Source organism: Lagenorhynchus albirostris, chromosome 18 (genome assembly GCF_949774975.1).
Source record: "Lagenorhynchus albirostris chromosome 18, mLagAlb1.1, whole genome shotgun sequence".
Taxonomy (NCBI): domain Eukaryota; kingdom Metazoa; phylum Chordata; class Mammalia; order Artiodactyla; family Delphinidae; genus Lagenorhynchus; species Lagenorhynchus albirostris.
In genome coordinates, this window is record NC_083112.1 from 644106 (window position 1) to 659934 (window position 15829).

Consider the following 15829-nt stretch of genomic DNA (forward strand, 5'->3'; position numbering starts at 1 on the left):
GAACAAGACAAGACTTTATACTCCGATCACTTCTATTCAACATTACAGAAGAAATAAAAGGGGATCTGCCAGGCCAAACTATTTCCATAATAAAACTAAGATTATGTGCCTTTTTCATCGTGTTGGCATCTGCACTAATGGGGCAGAAGCAATGATGTTAGGTAAAACTGCTGGCAGTGGAACCAAACTGTACTAGTAAAATTTTCTTCACTATCAGGCACTTGCACAAAAGAAAGAAAAAGTAGCACCTGTACTTTCTATTGTTCTTCCAACAACAACTGGTCAACACAATTCTGATGCTATAACTACCTGGAGTCAGCACCAGCCCCCATTTTGAAGGCAGAGTCCACAAGACTGCCCTCACTTTACATGCCACCTGGACTTCTGGCCAACTGGCTGTAAATGTGGGAGGTTCCTAAGGCCCCTTCAGATTTGATAATTTGCTAGAATGATTCAGAGAACTCAAGAAAGCTCTATACTTATGATGAGTTTTATTTAAAGGATACAAATCAGGACCAGCCAAATGAAGAGACATACGGGGTGAGGAAGGGTCCCAATGCCAGAGCTTCTGTGCCCTCTCTCTGAGGAAGCGGGTAGCGTCACCCACCCGGCACAGATGAGTTTTTACTGGGTTTCATCGTGTGGGTGTGACTGGTGGGATTATTCGCTGCGTGTGACTGGACTCAATCTCCAGCCTCTCTCTCCTCCATGAAGGCTGGGCTGGCTCAAAGGCCCAACACTCAAATCACACGGTTGGTCTTTCTGGTGACCCTCAGCCTTAATCATTAGTTATCAGGAATCTGGTAAATTTCAAGGATTTATTCTCTCTCCCAAGAACCAGGGACAAAGGCCAGTGAAATTATTTATTATGCAACAGAAGTCCTTAGTGAAAAGGTAAAAATTAGTATTAATTTTACTAAATTTCAGCCTCTGACTACATCTTAATACTCTGTATGATGAACAGGGAAGCATCCAGAAGCCACTTCTGTTTCATACCAAAGAACAATGAGAAAGAGTGGAAAAGCACTTGTAAAATTGTTGCACTGCAAGCTGAACTAGCCTTAAAGGAATGACAAAACAAACTGGTTATTGACATTTTCTTAAAATAAGCCTTTCACTTCAAAAAAATAACAGTATTTGTTGCCAGTGAGAAAATTTGAGCTTTCGAGTGAAAATCAGAGTCTTTGAAAACCTGCATCCACCACTGCTAGCGTGACAGCTTTCTAAGGTGTCAACATTTAGAAGACCTAGGTAACTCAGTGAATCAACACTTTCCAAATAATTAAAGCACAATGTTACCAAATCATACAAAGGTAAAATTCATTCAAAGATAAATGAATTTTAATGTAATAAAGCATGAAAAGTTCATTATATAGTTTCAGATTCCACACTGTAAGAACTTTTAAGAAACTACCACTTATCAAGTTTTGGTGCTGTGTCAAAAGGAAAAGGAAAAAACTATCCATAATTAACTAAAAAGGCTACTAAAATATTGTTCCATTCTACAGCCACGTATGTATGTGAGGCCAGATTTTCTTCTTATACTTCAAACAAAAGAAGATATTGCAACACATTCAATGTAGAACTAAATTTGAGGAGCTAGATATACCTTGCTGTTTTCTATCAAGCCAGACTTCCAAAAAATTTGTGGGGCTTTCCTGGTGGCGCAGTGGTTGAGAATCTGCCTGCTAATGCAGGGGACACGGGTTCAAGCCCTGGTCTGGGAAGATCTCACATGCCGCGGAGCAACTAGGCCAGTGAGCCACAACTACTGAGCCTGCACGTCTGGAGCCTGTGCTCTGCAACAAGAGAGGCCATGATAGTGAGAGGCCCGCGCACCGCGATGAAGAGTGGCCCCCGCTCAATGCAACTAGAGAAAGCCCTCGCACAGAAACGAAGACCCAACACAGCCAAAAATAAATAAATAAATAAAATTTTAAAAATAAAATGCTTTATAAAAAAATTAAAAAAAATATTTCTGTAACTGTAACACATCACTTTTCACTAAATTTCTTTAGTGAAAGTAGTTACCTTTCATTAAAAATATGTCACATATTAATTTTGTTAAATGAATAAATACCTTTTAAATTTATGTTTTAATTTCTAATATGATAACAGATTAAAAACAAAACAAAAAACTTTGGGATCCTCAATCACTTCCAAGAGTGAAACTGAGACCAAAAAGTTTGAGAACTGTCCTATAGAAATTAATAAACAATACAAACGAAGACATTTAGTGTGTAGAGTTTCAATAGTAAAAAATGAAAAGCCATACAAACGCTTAAAAAGTAGAGGAATAAATATCTCAGACAAAGGAATATTTTATAGCCACTGAAACCTCTACTTTTAAAATGACATAACAGGGGCTTCCCTGGTGGCGCAGTGGTTGAGAGTCCGCCTGCCGATGCAGGGGACGCGGGTTCGTGCCCCGGTCCGGGAAGATCCCACATGCCGCGGAGCGGCTGGGCCCGTGAGCCATGGCTGCTGAGCCTGCGTGTCCAGAGCCTGTGCTCCGCAACGGGAGAGGCCACAACAGTGAGACGCCCGCATACCGCAAATAAATAAATAAAATAAAATTTAGATTAAATAAATCAAGAGAACACAAAACTAAATACAATATACTCTAAATTCTATTTTTAGAACCACAGAGGCACAAGACTGAAAGCAAACAAAACAACATTTTAAGTTGTCAGTCACTTCTACTTAGTAAGGTAGGTGACAGATACTATTTTCTTATTTCTAACTATGATTTCCTTCAAACGTTCTGTAATATTCTCATAACCAGAGAAAAAGATTAATTAAAAAAAATTTTTTAAGAAAAAAAATACTAGCATTCCATTAAAACAACCAGTGATTCGGTTCTTAGTTCTAATTACTTTGCAGTCCTTTCCTAAAATTCTAAGTTGGTCAATAGCTAAAAGCACTAAAATGACCCAAAACAAACAAACACAAACAAAAAACAAACAAAAACCTGAAAAAACAAACAGCACACCAGGTCATGAAAAATCCACAAAAAAGATTTGCTAAATTTTAAATAATTTTCATTATATTTTACAGGAACACAACTGGCCTCATAAGAGTCTTTAAAATACAGATATCTGATTTGGGACTTTCCTGGCGGTCCACTGGTTAAGACTCAATGTTTCCACTGCAGGGGTTCAATCCCTGGTCAGGGAACTAAGATCCTGTATGCCACGTGGTGCGGCCAAAAAATAGGGGAAAAAAACAAGTCTCTGATTTAAAGGTAAGAAAGTTTTCTAAATTTAAAATGAAGCAACTAATAAAATGCTGATTTAAAACCAAAAATCAGAGACAAGCAGTCTAAAAGTAAACACTTGAAAAGCAAAAATTGAAAGGTCAGATTATGTAATTACAAATTAAATAAAATTTAATTGTTATGTAATATTACTTTAATCCTTTAGTTCACTATCCATCTTTTTATTCTATGACTTTTACATTAAAATAAAGATGCTAGTAAACAAAGATGGAGGTAGTAGTTATGGGAGTTTTCAATTAAAACACTTCACATATAAATCACATTGGGTAAAATAGAGTAGACTGCACAGTTTTATTTAGCAAAAAATTCTATTTTAATATGAAAGTTGACAAAAAATATTTCACATATAGAATAAAATAGATATAGGTACTAAAAGTAACAGCCAAAAGTTTATTTACTTAGGGTGGAAAGAAAATATTTAGTATCACTTACTGCTTACCAGGATTGTGATGAGCTGTAAATCCTCCGTTCTGAAAAACGTCTCCTGCCACATTCATTCTACCAGGATTAAAAGGTCCTACTGCAGTCTTGGTCTGTGAAGTTAAAGACGGGGTGTATGTTTGCATATTAACACCAAAGTTACTCGACTGCAGTCCGTTAGCGACATCTCCCAAGCTGGTATTCTATAGTGATGTTATATTTGTAATCATTAAGTTCATATCTCGCCCATCATTCAGAGCTTAATACCTCTTTCTAAGGTTGTAACATTAGTAATATGAATTTCAGAGTCGATTCTGTAGTGATAACACCATTACCCATTCCAGCATTTACCTTACTTCTTGAAAGACTGGAAGTGGAGAAATCCAAATCTTTGGTTCTGTTTTTACTTCCAGGAAGTGCCCATTCAATAAAACTAGAAGAAATTGTCTTTTCCTTTCCATTTGTTTCCATGTCCTCTTCATCATCAATGACAATTGTCTCACTTATACTTCCCTTCTGAGAAGCCAAACCTCTTGAGGAAGGAAGAATTATGGAATAATTTCCTTGTAGCTTTTCATTTCTTGATGCAGCAAATATAAAATTTCTTTGATCAGCTATTATTGGAGCAGAACTTGAAGGAGGTTGTATAGATTCAATAAATACAACATCATCATCATCATCCTCTGCTGACGAGTTTCTAGATCTATTAACTAAAGGACTAGCTGGGTCACCAAATGCCATGTCCATGAAACTAGTTGCCATGGCTTTACTCCCTAATAAAACAGGAGTCTGTTCAGTCAAGTCTAATCCTCCCGCTGAACATTTATCTATGCCAAAGAACCTATAACAGAGAGAGAAGAGAAAAAAAAGTTCTAGTGTACTATGATCATTGCATTTTATTGCAATTAAATAGCACAAGTGAAATTTTAAATTATTTTATGTGATTTTATCTAAGTCCTTCCTTGAAACAGAAAATTGTTCAAAATAATTCCATCAATTACCAATAACTCAGGGTCCAAAAACAATCATTATACTAAATATACTTTTATCTACTAAAATGACTATGATATTGTCCAAACTCTATTTCCCTAGGGTCTTCTGTCATTGTTTTTCAAATTCTCTGCTTCCAACATTAAACCTTTCTGAATCTTTTTTTTTTTTTGTCCTTGTTGAGGAATCACCAGACACTATGCTATAGGTTTTTTATACAAAATTCTGAAAAACCCATGATGTAGATATAATTCAATTCATTTTACAGATTAGGAAACGAATCTGGGTAAGGCCAAATAGGACTCAAACTCAGGGCTCTAACTCTAGGCTCCAAATTCTTAGCCACTTTGTTTTATTCAGCAAACACCTCTGTGTACCTACTATGCACTAGAGAATGACAAACGAAAGGATCCAGCAGAGACATAGTTGGAAGAATCTGGAGAAGTGACCGACCAATGAAGCACAGCTCTGAAAGCAGATGAGAGAAGAGGAAGAGAAGGATGCGTGCACAGCTGGTAGTGAAACTGATCATGAACAAAAGTCACCTTTATCTCAAAAGCGAGAGGGGAAAAGGTAAGTGTATGGCTGTCCCTTGGTGTCCACGGAGGGACTGGTCCCAGGATATCCATGGATGCTCAAGTCCCACAGTTAGCCCTCCGAATCCAAGGTTCCATATCCGCAGATTCAACCAACCCTGGATCGTGCAGTACTATAGTATTTACTGAAAAAGATCTATGTGTAAGTGGATCCGTGCAGTCCAAACCCATGCTGTTCAAGGTTTTGTCCAGTTGTAATTAGAACGTATGTAAGTATGTAGAAATAATAGACGGAAAGCTGAGGTAAGTTTATACATCCTGGCTTCAATTTTCTTAGAAGCTCAAGACAGTGAAGGAGGTAGGATCTGTATGGGTGTTGAATAATAAAGAAAAGTCACTCATACAGCAGTCATCATTCAATTTTAAACATCTCATATTGAAATATACTAAGTAACATTCTATTCTAAAATTTTCCCAACTAATTTTAAGTGATGGTACTTACAGTCATACATTCTGTAATGTTTATTCTTAATAGGCGCTATGCCGTTAAATATAGCAATTCAGTAAATGCTTATAAAGGTGAGGCAGGAACTATTCTTTTTCCCATTTTACCCATCAGGAAACTAAGACTCAGAAGATAAGAAGATAAGTAATCCACCTGGCCCGCCCAAGTCTCCACTGCTGGAAAGGGTAGAGTCAGGACTCAAATCCAAGAAATCTGACTCTATAATCTATTTCACAGCCACTACATTATATGCAATTACTGTATACAATTTTTTTAAAAATTACTTGTTTTATTAAGATGAGTGAATTCATTAAAACAAAATCAACATTCAAATAACTCTAGTTCAAAGATAAATAACAAATCTAAGGAACCAGTTTAAAAGGGTTATAAAGGAAATACAAAAATTAGGATCATGGTTAACACTCATCCAGTAAGCTTATTATGTGGTTGATTTTCAGAGAAAAGAGGCAATAATTCAGCCTAAACTGAATTATGAAATGTAAGAGCTGTTATATACGAATTCTCTCTGTCCTTTCTGTATTTGAATAAACCTAGAACAAAAAAGAACAATTTCTGGAAAAGAGCTATAGCTGACTCCACAGTACCCTCTGGTGGCTGTTAGGCCCTATTTTAATCTTCCCAAAGGAAATAACAGAAAGAGCATTCTTTATGCTCAGCTCATTGTAGTCATCTATTTCTGATAAAAGATTTAAGTATTCACCTATTTTCAAATTCCAGATTGTAAAAAAATTAAAACCTAACCCTAACCACTATCAGAAGTCATTGTGTATATAATTTAACCACCAAACACTTTCTTAATTCCATAAACATAAGACTACAAAAAAGTTTTAACCATTTCTATAACATTATCTAAAAAGAGAAAAAGTTATAGTTTAGCTAAGACACTGAGCCAATTACCTCACTTCATTGAGTTTTACTTTTCTTTTTTTTTTTTTTAAGATGTTAGGGGGTAGGAGTTTTTTAATTAATTAATTTATTTTTGCTGTGTTGGGTCTACGTTTCTGTGCGTGGGCTTTCTCTAGTTGTGGCAAGCAGGGGCCACTCTTCGTCGCGGTGCGTGGGCCTCTCACTATCGCAGCCTCTCTTGTTGCGGACCACAGGCTCCAGACGCGCAGGCTCAGTAGTTGTGGCTCACGGGCCTAGTTGCTCCGCGGCACGTGGGATCCTCCCAGACCAGGGCTCTAACCCGTGTCCCCTGCATTAGCAGGCAGATTCTCAACCACTGCGCCACCAGGGAAGCCCGAGTTTTACTTTTCTAAACTATAAACTGCAAATGGGGATAAAAAGGACTCTAAGGTTTTAATTGTGGTAAGTGAACTTGCAAGTCCCTAGTCTCTCTGCCTGGACATATTACAGAGTGCAAAAAATGTTAAATCCCTCTCCACTGAGAGGGTATTCAGGCAAATACTTTGCCTACACCTTAGGATTTCAACAAATGTCTAGTTAATCTTAAATATTTACCTACTCTTCCTGGGGTATCTTATTCATCTACAACTATTTAATGTTTAATCGATCTTCATTTTGATGCAATGAAAATTAATATAAAATCAAAGGAAAATCCACACAGAGAAGTGCAGAATCTAATGGGCGTTCCCTGGTGGCCTAGTGGTTAGGATTCCAGGCTTTCATTGCTGTGGCCCACGGTTCAATCCCTGGTCGGGAAACTGAGATCTCACAAGCCTCGCAGTGCAGCCAAAAAAAAAGTTGTCCTAAGAACAGAAAGTTAGGCTGAAACCCCAGCAAGACTCTTAAATGCAAACTATCTCTAGGTTATGGGTAACAACCCTGCAAAGTTAAGAAAGTATTTAATTAGGGGTAAAAACAAGAGTTAACAGTAAAACAAAGACACAAATAAGGGTAGTTTGCCCTATTGTGTTTACTTTTAGTAACATCTCATAGCAGTTTTTATTTCCTAAAGGTTGCTACAATTATTTTTTTTTCAAAAATTATGGTAAAATATATACAACATAAAATGCCATTTTAATCATTTTTAAGAGTGCAGTTCAGTGTTAGTTTTTTAAATATGTTTTTTTTTTTTTGCGGTACGCGGGCCTCTCACTGTTGTGGCCTCTCCCGTTGCAGAGCACAGGCTCCGGACGCGCAGGCCCGGCGGCCATGGCTCACGGGCCCAGCCGCTCCGCGGCATGTGGGATCTTCCCGGACCGAGGCACAAACCCGTGTCCCCTGCATTGGCAGGAGGACTCTCAACCACTGCGCCACCAGGGAAGCCCCTTAAATATGGTTTTTTAAAGTTGTAAAAATTTCTGCTGAATTCTTAAGATATAACTGAGTATCATGAATTTTCCTGAGATCACCTTCTATTAAAAAAAAAACCAATTGAATAATTTAGTAGCCATTCAATATTCAATTATGTTTGTGTACAATTAAGTAAAACTTACATATTAAAATGAATCAGTTAAAAAAACAGCTGCTAAAATAGAAATGGTGAGATATTAATATGACAAGATTAGTATGTGATGAGAACGGTAAACTAACTTGCTCATGAGTCTTCAAATGTTAAAATCACCAAGAAAGTATTTTCAATTATTTAATTATTGCTTCAAAGGTTTATTTTTTGGCCACCTATAAGCACACCTATATTTTTGCGGCTCTATAAAAGATAAAGGATGCATGCTACAACAACCTGTTGAACACTAATGAGTTTTATGACATGTTCTACAGCACCTCTGGACTTAATATTGTCACAGAACAGATCTTTCTTAATATTAAAATATTTATATATTTACCTAAAAATAATATCAATTCCAAAGCCAGCTTCATGATAGTGAGTATATACTACAAGCATTCCCATTTAAAATCAGAAACAAAATAAAAATGTATGATGATTCTAGAGGTTTTACTCACAAATGTAATGAAACAGGAAAAAAGAAAAATCAAATGAACAGTTATGACCAACAGCAAGAGAATTACTTAAGTGTCTAAATACAAAACTACTATCTAGAAATCAATAGCCTAGTAGGGATTAAGACTGTAGACTGATCACACACAACTAACTTCAATCCCTTCTAAAATCTCCGTAACAACAGTAAAGTTCCTACTGACAAGGAAAAGAAAAACAAAAAGAAGAAACAAAAGGAACAAAATTTGATAAGCTAAAGAGCAGGTGGATAAGCAGTTAACCAACTCTGCTGAGATAGCCAAACTCTAAAATAGTGATGGAAAAGGCTGAGAAATATCCTGACTTATGCTCAGAATCTTCACGAGACTCAAAGCCTATAGCTCCAGATATCACGGGACTAAGGAGCAGGTGGCTAAAACAGGAGGATGTGAAATCCCAAATCTCTTCCCTCCCTCTATTTTGGTGATGACAGGTCCTTCCCCACCCTGGCCCAAGTTCTAGACTTTTATTCTTTGGAGAGAATAGAACATAAGGTCTTTGTCTCAGGTTCACCAGACACTGGTGAATGCTTCAATAGCATGCATATGAAATGCCCCCTCTCTCACTTGATTTCCAGAGAGCTGGCATCCAGACTTCTATCTTGCAAGCAGCAGACTATTATTCCCTGGAAAACTTCTTTCTCAGAAACACTCCTTTCTGTGGAATTAGGAACACGAAAAAAGGAAAGACCTAAAAATAACGACTTTAAAGATTCTCCATCAACTGGCCAAAAAAGAACCATCCTACAGTGAAGCTCCAAGCTGAAAGTTCCATTCACTCTTCCAATCTATTCTCCATTTCCCAATTCTTAATCATGAGTAGACCTGTCAAGAACTATGAACTATCTGGAAAAAGCTTCTAATAAGAAAATTAGTTGTTAAAAGAGAGAAAAAAAAAAAACACAAAGGAAAGAAGAAAAGGCAGGAAAAAGAAAACGTAAAATGAAAACCCACAAACTATTAGTACTCTAGACAGACACATGACAAGCAAAGACCATACAAAACTAATATTTCTAGTATAAAAAAGAGCTTTTGGAAATGAAAAGCTTAGCAGAAATGGAAAACTCAGTAAGATAAAGCGGAAGAAATATCAGGAAACAAAACAAAGATAAGAATTGCAGCCACCATTAACTCTGTGTGTGTGTGTGTGTGTGTGTGTGTGTGTGTCCCACATAACTTATGGGCTAGGCGGCGATTTACAATCTTCATAGCAATCGGGAAGACAGACACAATTTACTCACTTATAAAATGTGCATAATAAAAATGTATTTAATTGAATAAGATGTGCATCTATAAAGATGCATTTATTGACTCTTACTTAGTTTGCACTTGCCAAAGTAGTAAGAGAGCAGAGATGTGAACCCCAATTTGGCTGGCACTAAACCCAGTCCTTTGCACACTGCGCTCAACTACGCTAGGAACACACTGCTGAGAAAGTGGCTTTTCTAAGTGGTAATACCTGAGTCAGTGACTTGATCTCCCGCCAGTCTTTAAGTCCCCGCTAGTTCCCTTTCCCTATGAAGGTCCCTCATAGCTCTAGCATCCTACCCACATCCCTTCATCTCACAAAACTATCAAGTAACGTGAAATATCAGCACTTCAGATACCCGATGAACATTACCCAGTTGAAACAATATCCATTCCTAAAAGCTGTCTAACTAATGAAGCGTGCTGCGACGCCTAACAGCCTATGTGCAAAGCCAAGTTTGTCAAGGATTTACAAGGGCAGAGGGAAGGCAGGAACACTACTATGAGAGATGCACTAATCACAGGTTTCTTTTTGATGACCAGTGGAAAACTGATCCAAAAAGACAAAATAGGCAGGACCTAAGACTATACAGAATCCCAGATAATACATGGAGAATCAGATTTAGAAAAAAAACCACATCATTTTCAGACTCTTAATAAAATTATTGATTCAGGCAAGGATTGGTGTTAAAGCCATTAACTGAACAGCTGACAGAGCACTGGGCATTTTATTGCACCAAAGTGAACAGCACATAGGTTACTTCTTAGTAACAAGGAAACAACACATTAACTTCATAATGGAGGCTGTCACTACCAATTCCGTGGTCAGTCTCAGAATCACGGCTAGGGTGAGAACTAGATTATCTCCTCTTTTTTTTTTTTAAAGACTATCTCCTGACTTGACCCTGGCTAGAGAGCTGCCAGGGTGCGTAAACACAAATAAATCTTCCTCAAAGAGACGACAAACTCACACAGAAGTATCGCCTCCGTCGACCTAACAACAGTACATTCAGTAATTTTTCTTAATCCAGCGATGAAGAAAAAAATTATTTCTATCCATAAGAAGGCCAAAAAAAACCCCAAAGCTAACCAGAAAGCATTAAAAACGGAGCTACCTTTAACTCTTGTTTTAGAACCCTAGAGAATACAAGCGGTGTAAAATGTCAGCGCCCGCTCCCAGTGCGTTCCCAGGGTTCAGCCTGGCCTGGCTCTGGCGACAGGGCCCGCCCCAGAAACCCGCTGAAGGTAAGAGAAAGAAAGGCAAGCGCCACAGAGGCGCACCCTGGCGCGGCGCTCGCGGTACTGGACAGAAACGCGGGGACAACTACTCACAGTGGCGGCGCGGTCCTCCTCAGCTTCAGACAAACGTCCACCAGACTGGCCTGAAGGCGATTCCTGGTCCTAGAACGAAGAATGACAAATGATTTAGTGCTAGCCAACCTGGACGCAGCACCGGCTCGTAACCACCAGCGAGACGGAGCAAAGGGACAAGAGGTCAAGGCGTCTCCGCGCTCTCCCCCCCTCCCCCAACGCAATGCCGCCGAGACGCCAGGTACAAACAGCAAGGCCCCGCCACGACCACAAGAGACTACACGGTCCCTATGAACAACAGGAGGGAGGTGGAGGGCGAGCGCAATCTGGACGCCAGCGGGGAATCCTAGCCCCCGATGCTGCCCACCCTCCGCCGTCCCCGTCGCGCCCGGACCCACTCGCGGGCAACTCGCGTCGCCGCGGGGCGGAAACCCCCGCACTGGCCCGGAGCCCGAGACCTGCCCGCTCCGCGTCCGCCATTAGAAACTCGCCCAGATAAACTGTGACGAGAAGACGCGGCGCGCCGCGGCCCCGGCGGCAGAGGAGGGGACCGGCGCGGGAGTTCCGCGCCCTCGCCGCCAAACTTGGGGACCTCGCGCCGTCGCCGCCGCCAGGACGGTGCGAGCGCTGCCCCGAGCACCCACGGAGGCGCCCCTCCCCCCCGCCGCCGGCCCCCGCCCCGGGCGGCCCCGAGCGACCCCACCCGCCGGCGGCCGCCTCACCCGGCCCTCGCGGCCGCGCCAGCACCCCCGCAGCCCGCGGGCCGCCCGCCAAGGCGCCTGGGACATCAGCGGAGCCGCCGGCAGCCCGAGACGCCGACGCGCTAGCGGCAACGGCGGCCGCGCCGCGGGGCGCCTGTCCCGCGTCAGTGGAAGGCTCCGGGGGCCGCCCTCACCCATCTCCGCCTCCCGGCGCCTCCGCCTCCGCCTCCGGAGGCTGCGCCGCTCCCGGCCAACCCCACTGTCGGCGGTTCTGGGCTGGAGCCTAGGCGGAGACAAGCCTCACCCGGTTCTGGCTGCGGCTTCGCGGAACGAACCTCCCCGCCCCCAGACCCCGCGCCTTGGGCAACAAGCGCAACTCCGCTCCGTCCAGTCCCGGCTTTAGCGCTGGTGAGGAGGCGGACGCTGCGACTGCAGCGTCGCGGACCGGCCCGGAAGGCCCCGCCCCCCACGCCCTCATTGGGGGCAGGGGAGGGCGGGCCGGGCGGCTCGGGCCCGCCCATTGGCTGCGCCCACCTGCCTCCAGGACCCCCCCTCGAGGGGGTGGTCCGACGCCCCGTCCATCAGGCGCAGGCCACACCCCCGCACCTCTATTCCACCCCCACCTCCTCCTTCCCGGCTCCACCCCGGCCCGACCCGTGAGAGTCGGGTCGCAGACGCGCGTGCCCGCTGCACCTGCCTCGGCTTGGCCCCAGGCGGCCCGAGGGCCTGAGCCGGGCCGCCTGCCCCCGCAGCGTCTGCCCCCGCAGCGTCTGCCCCCGCAGCGTCTGCCCCCGCAGCGTCTGCCCCCGCAGCGTCTGCCCCCGCAGCGTCTGCCCCCGCAGCGTCTGCGAGGGACGCCGCCCGAGGATCGCCGCGGCCTCGATGTCCCCCACCCCCTCCCTGTCCAGTGTCTGGGAGCCCCGTGAGGGCCGAGCGGGCAGGGGCTGCGGTGACGCGGGCGGGAGCCGGGGGCCGAGAGGCCGGCGGCGGGGGTGCCCTCGCCTCAGCCTGGTGGGGAGGCGTCCCTCGCTCCCGTCATGGCTGCGGGAGGAGACGACGTCCTCCATCTTGTCGGGGCCGCGGGCGGAACTCGGGGCAACTCCGACTCGTCCCGGCCCGGGCTGGGTCCCGCCGCCCGGACGCGAGGACAGCGCCCTCTGCCGGCTCCACACCTGGCCCCGGCCGGCGCGACGGGGCCCGGCCCGGATGCCGCTCCCGCCTCCGCCAGCCAAGATGGAGGCGGCTGCGGGTCCACGAGCGGGGCGCCCGCCTGTCGGAAGGGCTGGGCCGGCCCCCGAGCCTCTGCCCTCGTCGGCCCCCAGGCGGACGAGGCCCCGGGCCGGCTCCGCGGCGGGAGGGAGCGCAGGTGCGGACCGGGCTGGGCCGGGTCGGGCGAGCTCCGACCAAGGAGCCACCTGGGCGGCGGGTCTCTGCTTTTGTTCGTCGTCTACCACCTATGTCCCGGGTGCACATCACGGGCTGTGCGGGTCCCGAGGTGTTACGTAGGAGGTGAGCGGGGAGGCGGCCCTGGCGGCAGTCGGTGGGACTGCAGCCGACACTGTTGGTTTTAATAGAAGTTGGTGAAACACCGTATGACCATGATTTCTGGAAATACGGCTAACATGATTTTCCTTCTTTTTTAAAAACAGATTGAGTCCCCTTTGATTATTTCTTCTGGAGACTGGTAAAGGCACGGGTTTACTGAGTGACAGACACAGATCAACGAAAACAAAAGCACTGTTAATGGATTGATGAGAGTCCCGTGTAATCTAAGTCCTGTGGTACTTACTGTACCGTCAAGACCATCTTGATTCAGAAAATGCAGAAACACCCTTCATGATAAAACCACTCAACTAACTAGGAAGAGAAGGAAACTACCACCACAGAATAAAAGTCATGTATGAAAAACCTCAGCTAACATCATTCTCAATGGTAAAGGACTGAAAGCTTTTCCTCTAGGAACGGGAACAAGGCAAGCATGCCACTTTCACCACTACTATTAAACATAGTACTGGAAGTTCTAACCAGAGCAATTAGGTAAGAAAAAGAAAGGAAAGATATCCAAATTGAAAAGGAAGAAGTAAAATGATCTCTCTTTGCAGATCATATAATCTTACATACACAAAACCCTAAAGACTCCAGAAAAAAAGCTTTTAGAACTAACAAATGGGGACTTGCCTGGTGGTCCAGTGGTAAAGGATCCACCTTACAATGCACGGATCGCGGGTTCCATCCCTGGTCAGGGAACTAAGATCCCACATACCGAGGGGCAACTACGCCTGCATGCCACAACTACTGAGCTTGTGCACCTCAACTAGAGAGCCTGTGTGCCACAAACTACATGTGCCTTGGAGCCTGCAGGCCACAACTAGAGAGAAGCCCGCGCCCCACAATGAAGAGCCTGCATGCGGCAACAAAAGATGCTGCATGCCTCAACAAAGATCCCATGTGCCGCAACTAAGACCCAATGCAGCCAAAAATAAATAATTTTTTAAAAAACTAATAAATGAATTCAGCAGAGTAACAGAATACGAACTCAAACCCCAAAAATCAGTTGCATTTCTGTACACTAACAGTGAACAACCTGTAAAGGATATTAAGAAAACAATTCCAGGGAATTCCCTGGCAGTCCAGTGGTTAGAACTTGACGCTTTCACTGTGGTTGCCTGGGTTCAATCCTGGGTCGGGGAACTAAGATCCCGCAAGTGGCACGGTGCAGCCAAAACAACAACAACAAAAAAATAATTCCATTTACAGTAGAATCAAAAAGAATAAAATACCTAACGAACATAATCAAGTAGATGAAAGACTCATACAATGAAAACTACAAAACATTGCTGAAGTAAATTTAAAAAGACATAAATAAATAGACATCCTATGGTCACGGATTGGAAGACTTAATATTGTTAAGATGTCAGTGTTACCCAAAGCAATCTGTAGATTTAATGCAATCTTTATCAAAATCTCAGTGACATTTTTACAGAAATAGAAAAATCCATTCTGAAATTCATATGGAGTCTCAAGGGACTCCAAAGTGTCAAAACAATCTTGGAAAAGAAGAAAGCTGGATGACTGACACTTCCTGACTTCAAAACTTACTATAAAAGTTCAGTAACCAGACTTCCCTGGTGGCGCAGTGGTTAAGAACCCACCTGCCAATGCAGGGGACACGGGTTCGAGCCCTGGTCCGGGAAGATCCCACATGCCACGGAGCAACTAAGCCCGTGCGCCACAACTACTGAGCCTGTGCTCTAGAGCCCGAGAGCCACAACTACTGAGACCCGCATGCCTAGAGCCTGTGCTCTGCAGCAAGAGAAACCACCGCAATGAGAAGCCCATGCACCGCAATGAAGAGTAACCCCCGCTCTCTGCAACTAGAGAAAGCCTGCGTGCAGCAATGAAAGATATTGCATGCCTCAACGAAGATCCCACATGCTGCAACTAAGACCCGACGCAGCCAAAAATAAATAAAAAAATTTTTAGAAATGACACAAATGAACCTATCTATGAAGGAGAAATAGAATCACAGACATAGAGAACAGACTGGTGGTTGCCAAGGGGGAGGGGGTTGAGGGAGGGATAGAGTGGGAGGTTGGTGTTAACAGATGTAAGCTTTTATATATAGAATGGATAAACAAAAAGGTCCTACTGTATAGCACAGAGAACTATATTCAATATCCTGTGATAAACCATAATGGAAAAGAATATTTAAAAAAACATACATATGTATAACTGAATCACCTTACTGTACAGAGTAATTAACAAAACATTGTAAATCAACATACTTCAATTAAAAAAACAAACAGAAAACAGTGTGACACTGGCACAAAGTTAGACATATAGAACAATGCAACAGAATCCAGAATCCAGAAATAAACTCAGTCATACATTGTCAATGATTTTTGACAAGGGTGCCAAGACC

At 43.5% G+C, this 15829-nt stretch overlaps 2 protein-coding genes across 11 annotated transcripts in view; one reads left to right on the plus strand and one right to left on the minus strand.

The window, feature by feature from the left end:
- The window catches only part of ZMYM5 (zinc finger MYM-type containing 5), a 91242-nt gene that overhangs the window by 20752 nt on the left and 54661 nt on the right, over positions 1 to 15829 (minus strand). For 8 of the 9 annotated variants that reach the window (XM_060129531.1, XM_060129530.1, XM_060129532.1 and 5 more), the window contains 3 exons: positions 11228 to 11296; positions 4049 to 4538; positions 3717 to 3810 (listed from right to left, as the gene is read on the minus strand). In XM_060129531.1, coding sequence (XP_059985514.1) covers positions 3717 to 3810; positions 4049 to 4538; positions 11228 to 11296 — 653 coding nt within the window. Of the gene's footprint in view, positions 1 to 1609; positions 1800 to 3716; positions 3811 to 4048; positions 4539 to 11227; positions 11297 to 15829 lie in introns of all 9 variants that reach the window. The other variant, XR_009536851.1, reaches the window with a different exon arrangement.
- Positions 12941 to 14376, plus strand: POLGARF (POLG alternative reading frame). 2 transcript variants are annotated; one of them, XM_060129538.1, is made up of 2 exons: positions 12941 to 13416; positions 13557 to 14376. In XM_060129538.1, the coding sequence occupies exons 1-2, from the start codon at positions 12945 to 12947 to the stop codon at positions 13559 to 13561; spliced, it is 477 nt and encodes a 158-aa protein (XP_059985521.1). In that variant the 5' UTR covers positions 12941 to 12944; the 3' UTR covers positions 13562 to 14376. The 2 variants fall into 2 exon arrangements, with proteins under 2 accessions (XP_059985521.1, XP_059985522.1); XM_060129539.1 differs by having other exon boundaries at positions 12941 to 13273.

Coding starts and splice junctions, on each gene's coding strand:
- POLGARF (XM_060129538.1), top strand. CDS start 12,945: ATGGCTGCGGGAGGAGACGACGTCCTCCATCTTGTCGGGGCCGCGGGC.